Source organism: Plectropomus leopardus, chromosome 9 (assembly GCF_008729295.1).
Source record: "Plectropomus leopardus isolate mb chromosome 9, YSFRI_Pleo_2.0, whole genome shotgun sequence".
NCBI classification, from domain to species: Eukaryota; Metazoa; Chordata; class Actinopteri; order Perciformes; family Serranidae; genus Plectropomus; species Plectropomus leopardus.
This window is the reverse complement of record NC_056471.1, coordinates 18556673-18580614: the sequence shown is the minus strand read 5'-3', so window position 1 is coordinate 18580614 and position 23942 is coordinate 18556673. Positions and strand designations below refer to the sequence as shown.

Here is a 23942-nt window from a genome sequence, read left to right as displayed (position 1 = left end):
GGAATGATAAGGGGGTTTGCAACAGTTTCTCCTCCCTTTGGCTCACCAGCCATCTGTTGTGCTTCAACACAAGTAGATACCTTCCTCGGCTGCACATTCCAATCATAGCTGTAAATGTTCCAACACTTCGACTCTTTCTTTGGGTGGAGGGGGGTTTAAAGCATAAACCACCAACAAGTCAATACACGACATGGCAATCTATCCGTTCACAAGCAAAGTTGGGGTACCTGTTTGTTGAGTAAGCTCCTCCAGGCCAAAACTGCCTATTTTTTAACGAATATCGTAAGAAGTTTTTAATACGTCTTGAAATAATATCTGTTATTCTAAACTGTGCTGATTTTAGTTTTTAAACCTGAAAAGTACCTGTTTGCAACATGGGACAATTGCAGTTGTGTTTCATGAGAAGATAATGGTTACCCTGAGGCCAATGACAAAATTGAAGGTTCAGTACACTCCCAAACCTCAAAGTAATGCAAAGCTATTCATTTCTGACTCACTTTTAAGGTTAGTATTTTTTAATACACAATGCTGAATAATGAGTATAATTACTACATCCACTGGAAAGATAATGACAGGGCATCTATTAGCATGATTATATCTTTATTTCATTTTGTACCCAAGATTTTGTTTTTCCATGACAGACAGTGAGCAATATTTCTACGCATGGTAGTCATAGTAGTGCGTATTATAGTTTTGCTGTAGTTTGACAACATCATTCCCAATGCCCCACCTCCAGAATCTGGTAATATGAGCCACAGACAACTCTGGGGTTTCATGTCCAAAAGCGCAGGGGCTGTCTGTTTTCCCTCTGCCGTACCTCTCTCTCTCTTCCCTCATGTCACGCACTTTCCTCTCCACTCTCACACTGGCAACCTCTGTTGCAGGGCAACGCAAACTGCACAAGAAATAACTAATAAATAGTCCAGTTTCTAAACAATGATGACCTGCTTCAACTTCAAGATGTTACTTCCAGGCATCGTTACCAAAGCCTGCTTAGTTGCTGTAACGAATCGTCTTGTCTCTCCCTGCCTTCTTCAGCTATTTCCCCTCAACACACTCACCTTTGACCTCCTTCATTCCATTCCAGTACTAAATTACTATGCTGAGTTTTAGTGCCACGGGGAAATGTGCAGCTCACACCCCTTTAAGTGCACCAATGGGGAGATACGCCCCTCGCTCCGGAACCGAGGGCAAGATCCGAAGGTCACTTTCCTCGCCCAATAGGAACATATACGCATGCATTTCTACCACCATTGAGAGTCTGCATGCTTTTCATAATCCCCCGTTTTACATGTTTTTGTCAGTGTCCTAACATGCCGTCACTAGAAATCCATTCCAGCATTGACAGGTCACTGGCTGTGCCTCAAATGCGAAGAGGGGACACTTAAGGTGAAGAAGCCCTCAAGTGCTGACTAAGGACCCATTTTCCTGCCCCCATTTTTTGCTCTAGTTTAGTGTGTGTGTGTGTGTGTGTTAGTGGCATTGCAAGCCCAACCCCAGACCAGAGTCTTAGGAAAACTCTATAAAACTCAGAGGGAGGGACTGTGTATGTGTGGCGGCTGAGTGTTGTTTCTGTCCGCCTAGAGACGCCCCTACAACCGTCAGACAATAGTTACGCACTCTGGTATCGGCTGTTACAGAGCTGTTAACATGTCTGCAGAGAGAGACCTATCTACGTAAGGACTTTGCGACCAAAACTTAAACCTTTTGAGACCTAAGTTGATATCACTTTTCTTGTGTTGCATTCAGATGTGCCTTTCACATCTTTTTAAATATTTGAACCCAGAGCAAATCTGTTTGATTTCTTTCAAAAACATGAGAAAAAAAGCTAATGAGCAACTTGGCAAGAAATGTCCTGAAAAGTGCAAAAAATGAGCAGATATATATATATATATATATATATATATATATATATATTAAGTGACCATGAAAAATGTATTAATCTATAATTAATTATCCGAATTCAATATTTTAAATTATTTTTACAGATTTAATATAATTTCTAATTTTTTTTTTTTTTTCAGTTCATATCCTTGTCATGTCTTTTTTTAATTGAATTTATTTTTTGCACACTTTCATTATACTTTCTTTTTATTAATTACTTGCTAATTTCTGGGTCATTAAGTTGCTAATTTCCTTACTTCAAGCATTTACCCATGTTTGCTACCCAGGGTTAAAAAAACAAACAAACAAACTGCTCACTCTACTGTATAATTATAACTCTCATTATAGAATCACCAAAACGCTAAACCCATAGAAGAACTTCTTTAGCGGTAACATCTGCATTGTATTAACCTTTGTTAGAGAAAACTTTGTTGGATTCCATCCCCGGACTCCCCAGTGTTAGCTCTTCACCTCGCTGTTGCAAGCCCCCCCACCGGCCGCCTCACTCTTTTCCAGATGTGCGTCTTGCAACAACAGATGCTCAGCACATGCATACCATGCCAAAAGCTCCTATAGGGGGCTGACAGCCACACAGGGACCTTGTGCAGTGAAACAATACAGCCTCTCTCTCTCTGTTCTTCCCTCACCGGCACACCTCACTGCTGCTTTTTAGAAACACCCCCTTCACCACCACCAACCCTGTGCACGGACACAGAAAAATGTCCAAGGAAAGAGGAAGCGAGGAAGGAAAAAGAGGTAGTGAGTGTGTGGCTTAGAGAGAAATAAGGACACGGGGGGAGGAAGGTTGGCAGGACTGGAAGAGAAAATGTTGCTGTTGGCATCAAACTGTGTATTGTTCTTGTGGCTGGCTTTAGTTTGGCTTTTTAACTCTGAAGTTACTAAACACGAATAAAACCCACATTTGTATGGATTTGATATTGCAGCCACCATGTAGGAAACATCCAAGAGCTTTAAAACAACACGTGCTCACGCCTTACATTAATATGGTTTTTGACTGCATGATGAAAAGGCTTTTGTAGCACCACTCCCTCAGCAATCGAAGGGTTAGCCATCAGCAACGTTGTAATGCGGCAATGCTGTGGGTTAAGTCGAAGTTATTTGCTCAAGTTACAACCCTCTTCCACACCACGATCCACAGGATGGGTGAGTCATGTGTTCAAGGACTTGCAGGCGCTTCGCTGTTGTGGGAACATTTCCATTTTCTGATTTCCATGTAAGCGCAGAACAAACTAAAATGGCCTCCCTGATTCAACACTACGGTGGAAGATGGTTGCACCAAAATGATCTTGAATCATGCTCAGTAAGTTGGAGAAAATGACACATCTGACTCACTCCAGGGTGAGATTCCTTTCCTGTGCATCTCTCTCTCGTGAGTGTGAGTGTGTCAGAGCAAAAAACAGATCCACCCATGAGCTTTTTAACTTTAGATTCTAATATGATTAAATTAAGACTGATTGTGCTCAAAAAATTATTTAACATCCTCAAGAGTGACATTCAAAGATGACAAATTCTAACGAATATGAATAAGCTGGAATCATTAAATGGGCTGGTCCAGGTGTCCTGTTTTCCCTGCAGCTATAGCCAGCACACAGTGACGCACCAAACAAAGAAATCAGTTATAGCAGAAATGAAATAATGAGCAGGTGTGGGAACGGTCAACAACACATGATCATAATAAAGATACAAGCTTCGATATGGTTGGGTGTGTCACATTAAAGCATTTGTCTTCACAGTCTAACTTTCCCTCTACCAAACAGAAAAATAAAGCTTCAGAAACACCTCCCTTAATCAATAGATAAGAAATTAAAGAAAATATAGTTTGCTGTTAGTTGATAGCTATGATTGCACAGAAAATGGCAGACAATGAACATGGTCTATTCTTTTTTTTTTTTTCTTCTGAAACGATACCAACTTGCAGAAGTAGGCACCGAAAAATGACATTTCTGCATTTTAGTTTGGTGCTGTAAAACCATACAAGATATTTTTATGCCGGCCTATAATGTAAATGAGTTGTCCTCAGATGCACCCAATAAACAATAAGCAGTGTTTAGGAAATAACCCAAAAATTAGCAACAAACTTGTAAAAAGTACAAGAGATTTACCTGAAAATTAGTTCAAAAAATGTAAAAAAAATAAATAAATAAAAATTGAACAAGGAAATGACCTGAAAAAAGTGTCTTGAATAATATTTCTATAACAATTTTAAAATGTAATTATTGTGATTGTAACATCGGTTTTCTGGACATTTTTCCCTTGCTTTTTAAAAAATTTTCAAAATTACTAATTTCTTGCAATTTTAACTATTTCTTGCTACGTTGCTGTCATGTTCCCCTTTTTCCCAAATCAAACCATTTTGCTCAGGGTTAAAAAAAAAACAAAAAACCAAACACTTGTGAAAGGTGTCTGAACACACCACAACAAAGGTGTTGATCTGGGTTTCGAAGAGTTACAATATGCTGTATGTTCATGTAATGTTTTAAATGAAATGAAATTGTGAGTGACTCGATTGTGAAATTAGAATTATTGCAACAGTCTACGAAATTTTTTTATAGTCTGTGTGCAGACTTCTCGTTTCATCAGTGCTGATTTCTAACGCACATGTGCATAAACCGTTAAGAGGATTGAACTTAAAGGTTTTTGGTAAAATATGAAACAAATCTAAAAGTTGTGTCTGACTCAGTGAAACTTACAGGAAAACTACGACCTTATACTAATGCCCCTTAGCATAGTGGAACACATTTTAAAGGTTGTCCTCTTTATAAAGTTCAGCTTCAGGCTTTCTCTCATCTGAGAAGCACCAGAAACATCAAAAACAAAAACCCATAGTTTAAAGCAGACAGCATTCTTGTCTTAGTCTGAGTGAACCACAGAGCTCAGCCCAGTCATTTTCTCTGCTGGATTCTGCCCATTCAAAAAGCCAAACAGCTTTCCCACAAGTCTTTGCCTGCCCCCTGCAGGATTAGGAGCACAACAGCCGGACCGTCAGCCTGCAGTGTGAAAGTAACTGATAAGTAACTGTTCTGTGGGAACTATTCAAGTGTTATACAGAAAAAAAAGTTTCCCAATTAGGATACTTGCTAAATGTATTCATTCATTCTCAACATGAGCAATAAAACCGTAAAATGGGTCCGTTATCTTCGGAAGAAAGTCGCAACGTGACACCGAGCTGAAAAGCTTTGTTTCACTGACCTCTTCTGGTGGTAAATATCAACTTTGACACATATCACCACACCCAGCACTGCCTTTGGGTGTGGTGCTGTTGTGAATTCAACACAGATGTTCAGAGAATTGAATTAACTTCTATAGAAGTGTAGCAACATGTTCACTACTCTTGACAGCAAGTTGAAAAGGCAAGATTTTCAACTGCTGCATTACTCTTTTTATGTTGTGAGCTCAAATTTAAGTGTTCACCACAAACACTTTGAGTTTTGGTGTTTAGAGGTAGGATGTAGAATAAATGTATTTATAGCTGGGGTACCACTCACACGCAAAACTCAAACAGACGTCAGACCACACACATCAAATCCCATCGATGGCATTGTGGAAAATGCTTTATTTCGCAGGTCGAACAACAAAAAAACCAGTTTGGGGCCACTGAGACAATGACTCTTGTCTTGACTGTCATTCCAAGTCATTCTTGCAGTAAAGTAAGCACGTGGTGGCTGAAAGTCCATACGTTTTAAGTGCTGGAAAGCAGAAGCGCAGAGTGCTTTCGCTCAAGACTGCCTCCAGTGTCCTCTCACTTGAAGATCTTGCCCTGGTTGAAGGCTTTACCCACGTGCTTGAAGTCTCCCTCCCAGGCAAAGTACTCCTTTACCATGGTCTTGCACTCCTCGCTGTTTGGATCCAGCTTGCGCCAGTCATATGATTCGTAGTCGATCTGCCAGTCTGGGCACAGCTAAGAGGGGAATAAAAACATTACTTGAATGAGAGTGAATGTTCTTCAGGGTCTAATGAATAGATAATGTCGCACCTCAACTGATTATCAGATGATAGATTACGCAGCAGAGAATACTTAGACCGTAACATGGTGTGCATTGAAATGCAGATCATGAAAGCAGCGCGGTTAGCTTCAACAATCTAAAGAATTTCAAGTATAAAACGTTAAAAGATAACTTATTTTACTTTGAACACTGCCTCAAGCAATATGTTCATTCTGAGCTGCAGTCTAATTTAGCCAGTGAAAAAAGCCAAAACAGTATTGAAAACACCTACTGACCTACAACGTCTTAATATTACAGTCACTTTCAGATCCCGAGCTTAGGTATCGTTTGTGCCCACAGCATGAACCAGCCTGTTACCCACTGAACCAGAGACGACTGGGATGAATATGGTCTCAATTTTCTCTTCCCCTGTCAGATTAAGACTTGGTGCCATGAGTGGACACCGCCTTGCCCAAAGACAGGGGACCACCGGCTTAAGGACAAAATATTTGATTGGCTGTTACTCTTAAGAAACTTACCTAGAGAAAATTAGGGCTGCAACTGTCGGTGTATTTGAGAAAAAAATGTCACGGTACGGGGGTCACGGTCCAGTGCATGCAGCCACACGCGGAGTACACGGTATGCAGATTGATGCACGTAAAGTGGAAACAAAGTTCAAGTGCCAAGTTCCACCTGTTGCCATTCGCAACATATGTTGAGATTAGCACAGCCAGTCGACTGGCGTGCGAGACAGTCACACCGTGGCGAGCTGATATGAAGCAGGAGCTGCAGACCTGTACGCAGTTTTCCTGTCTGCTACAACTGTGACCGACAGAGTTGTGTGTTTTGTTTGGCTGTTTTGAACAATCAAATATAGCCAAGGTGGAGCACTGCGACTGCAGGTTTGATTTTTCTAGGTATTTCTGTAATGTCACCACATTAACAGATGCTTTGCAGTTTTCTAGGCTGTTGTGACCTGTTGTCTTTGTGTGTTTGTTCAGTGTTGTACAAAGTGTTTAAAATGTCCCTTTTTTTCAAATATTGAAAATAGTTTATAGTTGCCAGTGGGCAAAAAGCTTTCAGTCCCAAGCAAGAGGGTTTTGTCTGTCTTTGACACTTGCACTATTGTATGTCCAAAAATAAATGAACAAATGGATCCTTGTGCGTTTTCTTCCCCCCCCCCCCCCCACTGTTTTGAAACTCATAAACCAGGGTATGAACCCAACCCCGACTTTTGTGAACTATTAAACCCTTACTTAATGCATGAAAGATCAGAATCAGTTTGTATGAGCATTAAATGCTTGAGGGTGGTGACGTTATCAGGCCGGGACGTTATGGAAAGTGTGTTCACCCGGTTCAGTACTTACAGTGAAGGCCAGGTTTTGGCCTCTGAAGATCCAGATACCAGAGATGCTGCTGTCGTTGTTGGTGCCAAACAGGATGACGCTGGCGAAGGCATTCTTTCTGAGTTTGTCCAGACGCTGGAACATACCTGTTAAAAGGTTTGAGAAGTTATATCAATCAACAGAAACCAAAAGTCATAACATGTGTAATATGAACTGGATTTAACACACTGACAAATGGCATTTGTTAAATTTGACTCCGTTTCATGATTATCCTTTTCAGAAAGCGCCAAACAAAACAGACAGAGCTTTTTTTTTTTTTTTTTTTTTATAACACCTGCAGTGTATTTTTTTCACTGCCCCACAGTTAGTCTTGTTACTGTGCCCACAGCATGAACCAGCCTGTTACCCACTGAATCAGAGACGACTGGGATGAATATGGTCTCAAGTTTTTCTTCCCCTGTCAGATTAAGACTTAGTGCCATGGTAGGACACCGCCTTGCCCAAAGACAGGGGACCATATGTTATCCTCAAAGAGGTGAGTTTCCTAACTGGTGTACAGACCTGTTCCTACACATCAACTTTTAGGGAGCAGCAGCAGCAGCAGCCAAGATTGTTAAATTTAATTACTTCCAAGATAAGCATTGGCTCGTGCAGCGACTTTGCCTTGTTTAACTTATCCTTAGTAACGTACACTCTGAGTATGACCTTATTCCAACTTCACTGAACAGCTGTGCTACATTTAAATATGGGATAAAAACACTTGGGGAACAGATTTATGTTACTCAAGAATCTACAGACCTCCAGATGTTAAACAATTCTACATGCTCAACTGCAACCAATGTGTTCATAAAAACATGTACACCACTGTTAAAAAACAGACTGTTGTTCTTTGGACGATGACAGCAGACCTGAACAAATCTGTGAAAGTTACGGCAATACATGAATTAGCAAACCCCTATATGTGATGGCCCAAGACCTAATTTAAAAAGTTGCTTTCTGGAGTTTCTTTCCAACCACAGAGGCAACATATTGCTCCAGATAAATAAGTAAAGCTGAAAAACACAAAAATGTGCCTTCATGAACATCACGTCAACAAGCTATGGGACCCCTGAGGTCATTCGCTTTAGATTCAAGAGGATGGGTATAGTGGCGGCTGCTGAGTCTCACCTGTGATGAGGTTGCAGCTCTTGAAGGTAAGTGTGAGCTCCTCGGGGTATTTGTACTGGCTGTACCAGACAGAGTAGCCCTCCTGGTCAAAGTGCTCCCAAAAGTGGGGAATGGCTACTGTCAGGGTGTCCTCATTGGAATACTTTCTCTTGAACTCATCCATGACAAATGTGCTGGAAAAGTAAAGGGGGAAATGTGGGGTCATACATACGTCTGCACAGGTAGGTTAGAGAGTGTCATAAAGTTTAGATACATCGTCTTTAGAAGCACATTAACCTCCACTTCCTCTGCTGGCATTGATTATAACACTAGAAGCTAATTTCTGTTCATCAACAACTTCACTTTGCTGTAGTGTTATACTGATAATATGGAAAGCACAACCTGCAAGCTGATGGGTTTGTACTTTACTGTACTTGTGTCTTTTAGCTTTGGTTCACAACCTATATTGCGCCAAGAACCCCAAAATTGAGGTCACAGGTCCCCGTTTCTTAAGATTTCACCTTAGAGACCTCTGAAAAGGTTTTGGTTTTTGATATGATTAAGACCAAAATTCTCTTCTTCAACTACAATTGAAGATACAACTGTTAAGAAGTGAATCATATAATCACAATAGTCACTTATATTCACATTGGGTTCACTTCTATAGTAAATTAGCTGCTAGCCAAGGCTGGTACAATGACTTATAATTGTGTGCTGTACCTGTAAAAATAACATAAAATTCAACCATATGGACACATTGCCATGGTTAAAAACTTCATTACAGAAGGTGCAAGGTCCTACACTACAGACTACCCGAAAAACGAAACCCATCTCACAGAATAAAGTTTCAACTCTAGATCTTGAGGTTCAGTCTGGTTTGTGCTCATATCATGAAACAGCCTTTGACTCACAGAAACAGAGATGGCTGGGATGAATATATGGTCTCAAGTTTCTCTTCCCCTGTCAGATTAAGACTTGGTGCCATGACCGGACACTGCCTTGCCCAATGACAGGGGACCACCTGTTTGCTTCCTGATTGGTGCACAGGCCTGTTACTGCCACATGCACAGTCTGAAGAAAAGTTCTGCACTAAATGTTGTTCTTTGCCACTGCTCATATATACATTGTTCACAAAAAATGTGAAGAAATCAATGAGAGTGCTTGCCAGAAAACACTTTAGACAGAAAAGCAAAAACATCTTTCTACCTCTTTGGCAGGGCTGCGAAGGGGTCCTTGGCTTTGGGCTCAGCAGCCAAAACAGCATCGCAGTCATCCATCTCCTCCTCGGGGGCAGGCTTCTTCTCTTCCTTTTTCTTTTCCTTCTTCTCCTGGGGCTTGGCTGCCTCTTTTCCTCCCTTCTCTTTCTTAGCAGGGGTGTCTTTCTTGGGCTGCATCTCTGCAAACTTCTTGGCTGGAGAAACAAAACAAAATATTAAAAACATGTTTTCTGTTAAACCTTACAGTTTTCTGACTTTGGTATTGCAGTGAAAACCTGAAGGTGAGTTTTGTCTTATAAGGAAACATTACAATGCTCTAAGGTCATTTTCTATACTGTGCCCATATCATGAAACAGCCTTTTACCCACTGAAACGGAGATGGCTGGGATGAATATATGGACTCAAGTTTCTCTTCCCCTGTCAGATTAAGACTTGGTGCCATGACTGGACACTGCCTTGCCCAATGACAGGGGACCACCTGATCTCCCCTGAGGGGAGGGGAGCTGCCTTTCTGGCTAGGACTTTGAAGATGAATTGTAAAAACTGCAAGAAATTTGATGTTTGTTTTGTAAAAGCGATTGTTTTTTGTCCCTTAAGAGTAATTCAGTATTTCCTTTTTATTATTATTATCATCACATAAAAATAAATAGTTTTGTAAACCCTGTTTGTGTCAACTTGCATCTAGTTCTTTCAGTGACTGCTTTAGCCACAAACAGAAGAACAAAACTTTGAAAATTTAACTTCATTCTCAGGAGAAGACTTTTATCCAGGTGTCTTCAATGTTTTACAGATCAAAGACCCCTTACCTGAAGGAGAGGGAGCAGGGACCCCCTACTTCATACATTTTATACAGTGGAGCTGCATATTGAACTAGGCTCACAATAACATGAAGGGCGGCCTTAAGTGACACGTATAAACATACCTTTTAATGGTGCATACAATGCTACGCTATTAAAATAATTATTGGTAGATTCATACATTTATAGCTTAAGACTATAAAATTACGGACGTAGCTACTGTGACGTCACCCATTAGTCCCTGGACTCCAAATCTGAAGCCTCGAGTTTGGCTTTTTGACAGTTCCCATCTTGTTTTTTTGGAGATAAAAGTCACCGTATTTGGGCGACAGGCTGGAGAGGGGTGGGGGAGTGGGGGGTCTGACTGAGAAGGCGAGGACACTATCGACAGTCTGTCACTCAAAGAACTTAAGCAACCAATTTGTCTTCACTAAAAAGATGTTGGATTCAAGTCAATTTGTATTTATGGACATAATTTTGGGGGGAAAAATAGCTAAAATTAATTACCAAAAACTTTGGCAGACCTAGCTTCAGATATGGTGGATTTACAGCTCACATAAATCAAATATAATACAGTCTGACTGTTATCTAGTGTCCACAAAAAACGCTGCACATTTCTGGGGCCATCATGAATGCCGCTATCATACTGAACATCCTCCTGAAACCCTGTTCAAACTTCATATGGGAAAAAAAAAGGAATCGTTGCATATACATATTCAATAGCCAAATGGTACTTGACTGGCATAACTGAGTTGGGTACAGCCCTAGAAACAGCAGCATAAGCTACCATTTAAACAAAGTTAGGGTAAGCAGAGGGCCTGGTTAACTGTAAAATCAGTTGCACACCTACTTTATCACCTATCTTGAATGAATTTGGCTCAAAAATGTGACAAGAAAACCATTGCAACTCCCTTTAATTACACGGGATGCTCCAGCAGCCAAACACATGCTCAGTGTGTGGGCCTTTTTATCTCATTACTGGTGACTCACCATCAAACTGGGCCATCTTTTCACACAGCTTGACCTCTCCAAGGACAGCCTTGAACTGGGGCTGGTTGACACAGGTGGTGAACCAGCGAGTCACGTTGCCGAAGGGCTGACGGAAAGAAGGCTCAAGGACCTGCGGGGGACAGAGAGGCGTTGTGACTCAAATCAAATCAAATATTGCTCAATCAAATGTTAAAAAAAAAAAAAAAAAAATCAATGAAAAGAGTGACTGGCTTTGTGTAACTCATCTGTGTGCATATCAAACCTGTTTGTAGAGCCACAGCATGGAGCAGGCTACAGTGATGTCAGCAAGGCTGACCCTCTCACCCACAAGGAAGGTACGAGTGTTCAGGTGTTGGTTCAGCACTGTGAGAGCCCTCTTCACGTCCTCCTTGGCCTGCTCTGTGGCCTGGACAGATCCAAACAGAAGAATGACTGTGCAGGATTACATAAACTCTACTACAAGTGCCAAGTCTCAATTACAAGGTGTCACATTCTGGCCAACTGAAACTGGCCCCCACCTTCCACCGCAGCTACCAAATAATCCTCTAAGTGTTTAGCTTGACCAGAAAATGCTGAGCTGCAAACCTGTTTGTTGAACTGCATGATTCCCAGAGTGGGGAAAACCCATGCGCTGGCTGGAGGGATGATCTCTGAGTCAGCGAAGCTCACCCACTGCAGCACCTGGGCTGCGGCCTGGGGAGTGGCACCACGCAGGGCATCATTGCTCACTGTGGTTGAAATTTGGAAAGCGTTTATTTTTGTCAGTAACAATCTCTGGAGTCATACTGATTTCACAATATTATACATTTGTACAGTAAGCACACAGAAAAGGTTTGTTTCAGGGCTTTTAACTCTGTAATTCAATACAGATGTAAAATCAAGAATTTAAATCTGTTGTACAGACTTGTTACAAGTTTGACAGAAAGCTGCAAACAAACCCTGATGCATTTTAAACACGTAACTAGTCCATCAGGTACAGTAATTGATGGTTGCATTGTATTTAGGGCGTGCAGTACCAATGTGCTGCAAATGCTGGCACACAGTGACCCGTGGATCTTTAATAGGTTTGACGATTACAGTCCTGAATTACAATTAAAATTTGAAACCTATCGGAAACAAGGTATTCATGGGGAAACTGTCCCTTAAACCCTGCAGCATCTACTCTGCTTCCTTTAAGACTTCAGGTTAACTATATGGAGCTTTTGAAAACCCAAATTGAGAAGAGCATGCGACACATAAGTGAACCATTTGATCATAAATAAATGAGACTTACAGTAGTGAGCAATGGCATTACTCTCAAACAGACAGAAGCCGTCATCTCCCTGGTAGGCGGGGACCTACAAACAATGGCAGAATTCAACAATTTAACACATTTAGCATGTTTTTACCAAGACAATTATGCAATCAAGTGCATCATGAGACATGCTGAGTTTGACAGCAGTAGAGTAGTCAAACAGGTTAAAGCCCTTCTGCCTAGCTATATTTGATTATTGGTTAATATGCTTAAATGCAGTAACTGGTTCTTCACATTCATTGTTGACATTGAAACAATGAGTTCACAAAAGCATGCACATCTGTATGACAAAAAGACTAAGTGCTAGACAAGAGATAATACAAGAGTAGACAAAAAAGTCTGCACACTAGATTATCAGACTAGTCTGATGAGCATGTAGATCGAAACGTCACCTCGGTGATAATTATGTTAAATATACATGGGAGCATAATCAAGTGTGCAGACTTTTTGACACTGAAATAAGAGCCACTGTGTAAAAAAATAGCCCTTCAAGATGATCTTTACTGCACCTACCTTGCCCAGAGGGAAGTTGTTGAGGAAGGCAGGAGTACGGTTCGTCTGCCCAAAGGTGAAGGCAGGGGAGCTGCTGGCGACTTTGAGGCAAGCCCCACTGTACTGGGCTGCAATCTGGGCCTTGAAGGCCCGCCAGTTCTCTGGGTACGTGTACAGAGTCTGGAAAGGGGAGAGGCAACATTGCAATTATTAAACTTTACAAACACATAGCAAGTCTAATGTGAGCATGCATGTCACTTATTTGTTGCAGGTTAGTAGAAAGATATGGCAAGATGAGGATGTTCAAATGGCAATATCTCACCATGGTACAAAAAAAATACAATCTTGGCTCATTAATACTGACTTAAGAATACACTGACATATCCAAGACATACACTTCTTGTAACTGAAGCCACAAATCCAGGTAAAGGGAGATAGCTTGGTCTGGTAACGTTAGTGATTTTCATACAAACTCAAGAAGCTACACAGATCTGGATGCTCGACCATTTGAAAAGGACTGGACTGCTATGTGAGAATGTTGACAATGGAAAAACTGCCGGCAACTAATGTAAAATGCACCCTTTCGACCAAGTACAAGTAAAAAAAATCAGCCATATTCACGTGGCTTTCAGCTTGCTTTAAATGCTAACTGATGCTAGCTATCATTGCCGGCAATAGCAAGCCAACAGACAACGTCCGCATATAATTAGCTTTAAACAGTCGGCGTTTAGACTACAGAAACAGGACACATGCGCTAACTTTAGGCGAAAACGCCTATAAAGACAATTGTATGTTTTCACAGCTTGAAAATAGCCATGTTAACGTGGCACAAGCCTGGGCCAGGAGAGGGGCGTCATTCACTGTGAATGCAACGTCAGGATAGCGAAAGCTAACCTCAGTTTGTATGAACACTGAATGAAATCCTTCGTAAATGGCCTCAGTAACAGCTTCCTAACGGACCGATAGGATTGTTATCATATAAAGCTCTTTGATTAGAGTGCAGATGGACCCGATTTTCGGCGGATTGCGCCAGGAAAGTTGAAAGAAAACCCTCAAACTAGCCATCTTTCCATCTTACTCACCCCTGCCGCCATCTTCAGGACGAGAGAAAGAAAGAGCGAGCGCACCACTGACGTATTTACGGCCACAAGTCGTGCGCGCACTTAAAATTTTCCGCGTTCACGTGTCGCCTCACGTTAGGTAAGCACAGGGTGATGCTTTGCCACATTTTACACACAGAGCATGTCTCTTTGCACATAAAGATCAATGCTCTGACAAAATTTTAGCAGACTGTGACGTTTAAAAAGGAAACAAACATATAACAACAAATAAAATATTTTATTACAGTCTGGGTACAAAAAACATTAACAAGAGTTGAGACAGAAATTGTGAATTATAAATGAAAAAAACAGTAAATTAAGATATGCTACTTCTACACTCTATGCCATATTGTTATAAATGTAGCAAGCATTCATCTGTATTTTATTTCAGTCTTGCACCAGTTCCAATGAAAAATGCAGGCTGTTTAGCACAATAATACAATGGTGCTACTATGTTACCACACCATATCAATCAGTGTAGAAAAATATTTATTTTAACAATGACGAAACTAGGCTACCACATAAAATGTCCCATGTAAAATGTGCTCCCTCTGGGGCGAATCAGCTCACAAGACCTGAAAAGAAAACACAGAGGGCAAATTCAATCATAATAACAAAAAATAAAACAGCACAGCCAAAATTGTTCCATTGCAACCACGGTAACCAAATTGAAAAATTGTTTCAGCAAATAATGAACCATGTTTTCCTTATTGTGCACAATCATTTGACACTAAATAAATACATGCACAGCATTTTATCAGTTCTCATCTAACAACTGGTATGACAGTGTTCTGTGAAATACTCACCCAGATAATCATCCATGAGAGATCCAATGGCAAACTGAAAAATAAGGGAGAAACTTTTTACTGACTGTAAATCAGAAATTCAAAAATCAGTTCTGTAAACTGCGGTGCAACATCTGAGATATAGTGATACACCTTTGTAAGTAACACTTACAATGTCATTCTTGTCCACTCTTGTTCCCACAATCTTTAGTCGAATCTCATCATCTTGCTGGATTACTATGTCCTTTAAAAAAGAGGAAAACATCCTTGAATGTAAATTAAAGCGACAAAAAAATGACATTAGGAGCAAAGGAGTGAGTGGGACAACTAGTGCATTCTGAATTTATGACAGTACACTTTTTGTTCCATTTTTGCTGTCTCATGTTTCCAGAAAAATAGCTTCATTAACATCAATGTCAGTTTAATTTCCTGGATCTTTTTATGGGCTCATTTCATTTAAAAAGTTGTCAAAGACAAAGCAAGGAAGATTTGTTTAACTAAAAAAGTCAAGGAATATTTAGATCTTTTTTTTAACCTCCAGCTGGTAATAAGATATGATTAATATTCTTACCTCATCAACTGTTTTATAACAAGGAGGATTGGAATTGGGGTCGAACTCCATTTCTGAGGGGATGGACTACAAAAAATAAAAGAAAATCTTGTGAGATAAAGATAATACAAAACGGAAAAGTGCGTTAATGCCAACTTATTTGTTTAACAACTAAAGGTGTTAAGCTGACTCACATGACGAGAGATGAAGCAAGACATGGGACCAATTTCTGTGAACAATCCAACCTGCATATGAAAACAGAAATATATAGAATTCAGATAAAACACAAAAAAGATTTCTGTTATCACTTATTCATAACTTCACATTCAACGCATCAACAACTACAGAAGCATAAACCCTTTAGCACATTTACTGTGATAAAGTTAACGGACAAACTCTACAACAGGGAATTTCATTAACCAAAATAAAATGTAGGTATTTTTTTTTGTATAATTAGGATATCTCTACCAAACATTATCTTCATAATTAATATGTTTCATATTATTTTACTTTTTGACAGCATGTACTCATGAGATTTGGTCATGAAAATAACCGGTTGCAATACTGCACAGTTTTTTTTTTTAGACGTAAATGTACACATCTTGGACAGTAAACAGTGCAGAGTCAAGATGATTTATTATAGCATCAATATGTAAAATTTCATTTTTCATGTAAGAATAATGTCCAATCATAAAAATTTCCCTTGTGACCAGTGAACCTGCACTGTATTGTCCCTCACCTTGTTAACCTGAGTGACCACAGCATCCACCACCTCTCCTTTGAATGGGCGGAACACGATGGCCTTGTACTTGACTGGGTAGAGGACAAACCCTCTCCCCGGCTGGATTACACCCGCCCCGATGTTGTCAATGGTGGTGACCGCGATTACAAAGCCATACCTGAGTGAGATATTTACATAAATCAATGACATGTTTATGTGCATGCAAGAATATTAATGCAAAAACAAATATTGGGCCTGATTTGTTTCCTTGGCTGCTGTTGTATATTGCCAAGTCAAAACTCACAGTTTTACGCACAAGGCCATAGGTCAAAATGACTTAAATTAACCTAAAGTGCTGGAGCATCGGCCCTCCTGTTGGTGCCTACCAATTATGGATCTCCATCCTCCAAGAGTTTCAGCCTCTCCCCTTGATTCATTCACCTATGTTTCGATTATGTGTACTGTGTCTCACATCATTATTAATAAAAATCACATACAAATGAAACACATTCAACTGTTAAGTGACAGAGGATTCAACTTTCCGTTGTTTCTGAAAGTTGTGGCCCTCGCAGTCGACTTTATGCTTCTTTTCTGTGGCCATGTCTGCTACCTAGCAGAAAATGTCTGCTGCTTTAGTCTGTTTGCTTGATTACCATCAAATTAGCTGCATGGTTTCTACTTGGTGCATGTCTACTAACTCACCACGTGAGGTGAAACATAAAAAATGCAAAGTGACTTTGCTTAATAAACCAATATTGTGTGGCAGGCCACATACAGTATATTTTGAAAGACTTGCCAGGGGCCCCTTAAAATCTATCCGAGGGCCATTATTGGCCCCCGTGCCGTACTTTGGACGTGCCTGGTTCAGCCAGTCCTCTTTGGTATTTGGCGACACCTGGAAGCTGCATGAAATCCTCCTGGATCTGTCTTTTTTAATACTTACTTTGTGTCATATGGAAAGCCTATATTGTAATTTTATTATGTCCGTTTATTCTGTACACACACCATCTATTGCACATCTCTCTGTCCAGGGAAAGGGATTCATCCTCAGTTGCTCTTCCTGAGGTTTCATCCATTTTTTTCCCTATAAAGTTCCCATTTTGTCCTTATTCTTTGCAAGAGTCAAAGGACAGAGGGTGTGGTATGGTGTATAGCTTGTAAGGCCCCCTGAGGCAAACTGTTATTTGTGATATCATACTATATAAACAAAACTGAATTGCCTAGACAAAATGATTACTTATATTGTGGTACAAACTGTCAGATTGCACAGACAACCCTAATTATATTCATCACTTGATAGTTTTTCCCCTATTAAGCCTCCTCCCCTGAAAGCGTGCACACACACCTCTGCATTGTATTCAAGTTCACAGCACTTTAGTTACATCTGTTTCAGCCTAACACATGGAAGGTGTCACTGAAATGACAGTATAACATAACTTTCCAGTCAAATTACAGCCTCCTCGCTGCTTAACTAAGAAGCTCTCAGGACAAAAACCAGCTATTTGTATGTAAAGGCACATCATGAAGTATTGCAGCCACTCACTTGCCAGTGCATGTGCCCTCCACTTCTGTGAAAAGCTTCTGTTTCACAGTGTTGAGGAGGTTAGGGCCAAAATACCTCGGGTGTAGTAAGATTTCATGCTCCAAAGAAATCTAAGAACACAGAAAACATATGTAACAGGAGACAATGCTTACATTGGTGGTGTGCGAGTTGCATGCTTTAGATAATTCACTGTTTCTAAGTGGTTATGGATGTGATCCTGCCGGTGCTGCCTCCAGTGAATCAAAATTAGATGGAAAGATTTCTGTGTGTCTATAAAACAACAACAACGCTAATCAAAGTTTTGTTCAGCCGCATTAGCTATGCTAACCGATCAAGCTAAGCACACATTGATAAACAAAACACCCATTCACAGCTATTAGCCGGCTCATACACGGATGTTAATACACATACTTACATGGTAAAACATTGTTGCCGTTATGTTCGATTCGCACTCGATTAATTTTGTTGTTTTGGTAAATTATCTAACGCTTTTTTCACTGAATAGATGAGATTCAGCCGCCGCTCACAGCCATAGGTTCGCGACTAATTCATTTCCGGTGCACGCTGGGCACGCACGGAGTTGTCATGGGCTTTTGTGCCCTGGGTTCTTTCTCGCAGGGAGCTGGAGTAAACCAAGTACATTTATTTAAGTACTGAAGTTAAATACAAATTCGAGTTTCTTTTCATGTCACTTTATACATTTACTCCATTACATTTCAGAAGGAAATGTTGTACCTTAACTTTACTGCATTTATCCAAATACTTTAGTTACTTCACAGATTTTCGATTAAAAAAAACGCAAGAAGAGTTGATAAAATGATATTTTGTTGTAAATTAAATTTTTTATTAACGTCCAGCTGAAATGATTAGTTGATTAATAAATCAGTCGACTGACAGAAAATTAAATGCCAACTATTTTGATAAAAATGTAAGTCTTTTTTTTAAATATCTTTGAGGTTTGTTTATGTGATTCTAGGGTGCCTTTCCCACCTTTTAATAAAAAATAAAATAAGCTTGAGGGGTTTTTTGTGTTTTTTTTGTATTGTTCCGAGTTTTTAAGGTGTTTTTAAAAATAAGTTTGTGTTTTGCCTTAGTAAAAGATCATAATACTTCTTCCACAACTGGGTATAAAGCCACATGACTAACTTTCCACTGGAGGGCAGAAAAAAACCTGCCTCAACCCTTTTCATCTCAAACTTTAAGTGAATTGTTTATTTGGGGGGGACTTGTTGGACGTAAACTGCATAAATACCATAGATGTATACAGACGTAAACGCCCTATGGCACAACACTACACACGCGCAGCCAGGCGGCGGGGAGTAGCAGTGCACGAGGGCAGGGACAGACAGCAGGCGTGACTTAATGCTGCTCTGTGATTGGATAGTTTCACTGGAAGATTTTTAACAACACAACAAGAGATACATGGTAAACCTTATCATGATCAGTGTAACACAGACTTTTTATATCCCCTAATTTTTACAACAATAACAGGCGCCTGGCACTAGGAGAGACTGATAAATATATTTAAATTTTTTTTTTATTACATTAGCAGCTGTAAGTCGATACCTCTCAACTATTTGACTTCCTTGATCACTCTGGACAGGCTGCAAACTACTCGAGCTGACAGCTGATTTCGACGCGCCTCTCGACTGTTCTGCACTTTCTGACATGGCGTGCAACCTCGCGTCGAAGTTATTTCGCCCCCCTGTGTTCACACAGCTGGTAAGTTGCCGAATACTTTTTTTTTTACTTTGCTCCTCTGGGTGCTGTTTCTGTTTCACTCTCCCGTCCTCCGTCCAGGCGTCCCTCAGATCGGGTTGCGTGTCTCGTGGGAAGGCGGCGGCTGCGGCGGCGGCTGCGGGGATCAGACACTTGTCCAGCGATCCGCCACCGGAGAACATCAGCCGCTACCCAGTCCCATATAAGAAAGACCTCCCCTTTGATATAGTGGAGCTTATGGAGGAAGTTGAAGCAAAGGTGAAAAAAAACCCCTAAATAATCTATAAGAGGCATTTTACTCCACAGACAGCATTGTCACTAAGTCTTATTTCACTACCTGCTGTTGTCTTTACAGGGAGGGTTTTTGCCCAATGTCTTCAAAGCGCTTTCTCACAGACCAGCAGAGTTCAGAGCCTTCTTTGCTTACTACAATGAACTCATGAACAAAGAGACAGGTTTGTGTTTACGTTTTTCATTTCACATTCAGATTTCCATTATTTGTCTTTTTCATTATGGACTTCCATAAAAGCCAATAGCAGTGCAGGTCAATAATAAATAGCAGAATAAAAATGAAGTAGGTAAACGTCAAAGTTCAAAATCAGTCATAATTGAAAAAAAGTTATAAGCATCTGTAATTAGGTGAAAGCTATAAAGTGTATTGTTGCAGAGACATGAATGGCCCCTATAAGTGTCTATAAAGTGCAGTTTTATTTTGTTTTTTGACCACACCCATCTGATACAGACTGGTGCTTTAAACAGGCACTGGGGATTTTGGTGTGCACCCAGTCAGAGATGCTAATTCAAGGACTCAGACTGCATCTTGTCTCTAACTGAATCTGCAACTCTGGCTCTGCATAATTTACATTTTTATCTCTAGTTAGGGAGTTATTTAAAAAAAAAAGAAAAGAAAAGCTGAATGGGTGTATCATGAACCTACATGTGAACTTTGGCTTATTGACTAAGGAGAAGTTTGGACCCTGAGGGTAGACCAGTTAAGAACAAGTGGATTGTAATACGGATAGAGCATCTAATTATCGTGTTTCTGCTTTTCAGAGGTGGATTATTGAAAAATGCTTTTAATGAAAAAAGATTAAGACACTATGTGCCACAGAAGTTAACCTGAAAGTGGCCCAGTCCTCTTCAGCTAATATTTGACTTCACAAAACCAAACTATGTCAGTTGTGCGGTTTATGTGTGGTTATTGGATAACAGCTATCAGGCTTTTTATTACGTGTTTAGCCATATCGACATTCAAGCAAAACACAGAAAGCTTCCAATAAAAATCTACGAGGAACCACTGAATCAAACATTACAACCTCAGGACCTCAGACCACTAAACCGAACATTATAAACTTGCTTTGCGTGAGATTGTACAGGTGTTTTTGGCGCTGTTGTCACCTCCTGAATATCATGGACCTGTTCCAGGAGGCAGTTCACTCATTTATCTGTGTAACTTTGTTGATTCAAACCAGCCACCTCGCTCTGATACTGTGTACTTTATACTTTAGTGTTACTCGAATGTGTGTGTGTTTTTTTTCCACAATTCCATATTAATTTGACATCTAATGTCTTCCAGGCGGATTGACCAAGGCAGATCGTGAGCTGATTGTAGTGGCTACCAGTATCCACAACAAGTGCCTTTACTGTGTGGTATCCCACAGTGCATTGCATCGCATCTACTCCAAGAAACCCACTCTTTGCGACCAGGTATAATCTTTAAAGGAATACCTCACCCCCCAAAATGATCATTTTATATCAGTTACTCACTACATGTTATGCTGATTTTTTTTCTCTTTTTCTCGCATGTCTCCACAGTGAACAAAAATCCATTAACAGAAAAAAATCTTTATGAATTGAGATTAAAGGAGATTGTGCATAAAAACAGCAAAAATATATCAAAACATCTATGTGCAAACTCTCACACAACTCTTGCAGTATAATCCAAGTTTCATTTATTGAGTAGTATGCTCAAAGTACTTGACAAACACATGCATTTTTGCTAAAATAAAACAATTTAAAACACTTCAACAAAGTCTCATGCAAGGACGAGTAGCATGCCGGAACTGTTAATGTTTTATCAAAAATGTGACCAGATAAATGAGAGAAGGAATATACTGCACGAGCTGTGTGAGAGTTTGTAAATGGATGTTTAGATATAGTTTTGTTGTTGCTGATCTCTGTCCCCCTTTACTTTAATTCAATAAGAATTTTCTTTGTTTTTGGATTATTTGCTCACCGTGGAGGCATACGAGAAAAGTTTTTCCTGAATTCACTGTAACACGGGGTGAGTCATTAATAAAATAACCAATCACATTTCTTGTGTCTCAGAAAAGTTTTATATTAAATCCCATACATTCTGTCTAATGAGCTCCTTTCCTACTCTCACGCAGGTCATTGTTAACTATGAGAACGCAGAGCTGTCACCTCGTGAGCGCGCCATGCTGGACTTTGCGATGGCAGTGTGTCGTGCTGACACCATCACAGAGCAGCATTTCAAGTCTTTGGAGGAGGTGGGCTTTGACCGTGAGGATGCGTGGGACATTGCTGCCATCGCTGCTTTCTTTGCCATGTCCAACCGTCTCGCCCACCTCACCGACATGAGGCCAAACTTAGAATTTTATAATATGGGCCGTATACCACGGGACAAGAGCAAGGAGAAGGGGAAAGAGAAAGGAGAGTAGCGTTACAGACAGATGTCAGGGTGTTTTTTGGGTTTTTTTGCTCCCTTTTGTGTGAAGAATTAAAAGATTCCTGCTTAAATGAGATGCAATATTAGATCTATAGTTATCCAACTAGATAAGTAATTCTATTTGAATGTTAACACTAGAAATGGGAATTGATAACATTTTAATTGATACCAATGCCAGTATCGATTCTGCTTATTGGTCCAGTTCTTTATCAATTCCCCGAAAGATTCCTGATAAATTTTCCTAGTGGAAAAAGGGTAGGCCTACATTGGTTTCCAGCATCAACACAACTGTTTTGTCATCTCTGAATCTGAACACACTGTCGCAACAGAGCAGAAAAAAAGGCATACATGTGACTCAGTCTGTCTGTCATCATATATAAAAAAAAGACAATATTTGCTCAGCATTTATTTTCATTTAGATTTTCGTAGTCAAAGAGAAAACCTGCTAAGCCAGGCTGAGTGGTGCCATTGTTATTATAACACCCTTTCAGCAGCACAGATGCATTGTTCTCTCCTCTCTGCCGTGGCTTGTTTATGTTGGAAGTTTTCAGCAGCATAGACGCATGAGTTTGACATTACTGTTTGCCAATGTGCAACTATCAGAAAAACATACTGAAGTCTGTTTCCCCTGGAGATATCGTATCTTAACCTTTTCCAAACCCTTAGCATGAATCCTAACCACTGAGGGCGGCACTACGCATTAACAACAGGGAAACACTATTCGATGGGGGATCACTATCCGCAACACCGTCATTGATAAAAGGAAGTGATGAGCTCGGAAGAAAATGGGTTTGATGGATCAGACTATTTTGAGAACTGGTGCTCAAGTGGAACTGGTTCTCGGTAACCATCCCTAGTTAACACTGGAATTAGTTTATTCTGAGATCATAATTTACGTTCTACAGTCGCTTGAGTGAGCCATGGTCGACATGGAGAAACACTTGGCACTGAAAACGGAAGAAAGTGAAATAACTGACCTCACTGATATTTTAGTAAAAGCTTCAAATCAGTCAAAAGTCTCCTACTATTACCAAAGTGTTTCTGCACGGTCACCACTTTAAACATAGCACTTAAAGCTCCCTCACTTTTCTTTATAATCCTCTCATGTGTAAATGTGCATTATATCTGAATGACTCCAGTCTTTAAAATTCCTGCTCATTTAGATGACAAAGAGGCATGAGAGAAAATCTGTTTGATATGTACCTTCCTGTGTGTGTGTTAATGAGGCAGACACAGTTTTGTCGGTGTATTATTTGTCATTGTCTGTAACTGCTGTCATTATTTCTACGTATTTACCTTGATATTTTGACATTTTTTAGGTGGCTTTAGTTGTCACTTGAAACTTGCCATATGGTGGGGAAAAGTTACTTTTTTTGCACCTATTTGTCCATTATATTAAACTTAAACTGACATCAGTTCATTATTGTCTTTTTACTTCCATGTCATCGTCTTAAAACTTCTAAAAAACAATCACATGAAACTCAGAAACTCACTGAGAGTACTCTGTATAATTGGGTGTTGTCACTGGACTAGCAGGAAGAGTGTAAATAAGTTACAAGCATTGTTCACAGCAATGTGAGTTTGTGTACTAAAGTTACAAGATGAAAACTCTCAAAACTCTCTACACCTTCCATTTAACTTTTAAATAAACTATTTTTTCCTTATACTTTGTAAAAGTTGACACTTAATTTTTTGACTTTACTGCATAGCTTTTCTTGCAAATAC

The 23942-nt window shown here is 40.0% G+C and overlaps 3 protein-coding genes across 3 annotated transcripts; 1 reads left to right on the top strand and 2 right to left on the bottom strand.

Annotated features, from left to right (window-relative positions):
* Positions 1-5429: 5429 nt before the first annotated feature.
* Positions 5430-14278, bottom strand: eef1g (eukaryotic translation elongation factor 1 gamma). Its single transcript, XM_042493271.1, has 10 exons — positions 14193-14278; positions 13132-13290; positions 12598-12661; positions 11910-12052; positions 11587-11730; positions 11325-11454; positions 9527-9731; positions 8342-8514; positions 7196-7320; positions 5430-5803 (listed from the first exon to the last, which is right to left on the bottom strand). The coding sequence occupies exons 1-10, from the start codon at positions 14202-14204 to the stop codon at positions 5645-5647; spliced, it is 1314 nt and encodes a 437-aa protein (XP_042349205.1). The 5' UTR covers positions 14205-14278; the 3' UTR covers positions 5430-5644.
* A 151-nt stretch (positions 14279-14429) lies between these two features.
* Positions 14430-18380, bottom strand: polr2g (RNA polymerase II subunit G). The gene is made up of 8 exons (XM_042493463.1): positions 18225-18380; positions 17810-17919; positions 16285-16444; positions 15740-15790; positions 15567-15632; positions 15168-15239; positions 15017-15050; positions 14430-14785 (listed from the first exon to the last, which is right to left on the bottom strand). Exons 1-8 carry the CDS (start codon positions 18234-18236, stop codon positions 14772-14774), a joined length of 519 nt encoding a protein of 172 aa, XP_042349397.1. The 5' UTR covers positions 18237-18380; the 3' UTR covers positions 14430-14771.
* Positions 18381-19179: 799 nt separating this feature from the next.
* Positions 19180-23632, top strand: si:ch211-175m2.5 (uncharacterized protein LOC568697 homolog). The gene is made up of 5 exons (XM_042493200.1): positions 19180-19531; positions 19610-19786; positions 19884-19983; positions 21105-21235; positions 21919-23632. The coding sequence occupies exons 1-5, from the start codon at positions 19478-19480 to the stop codon at positions 22207-22209; spliced, it is 753 nt and encodes a 250-aa protein (XP_042349134.1). The 5' UTR covers positions 19180-19477; the 3' UTR covers positions 22210-23632.
* The last annotated feature ends 310 nt before the right edge of the window (positions 23633-23942 follow it).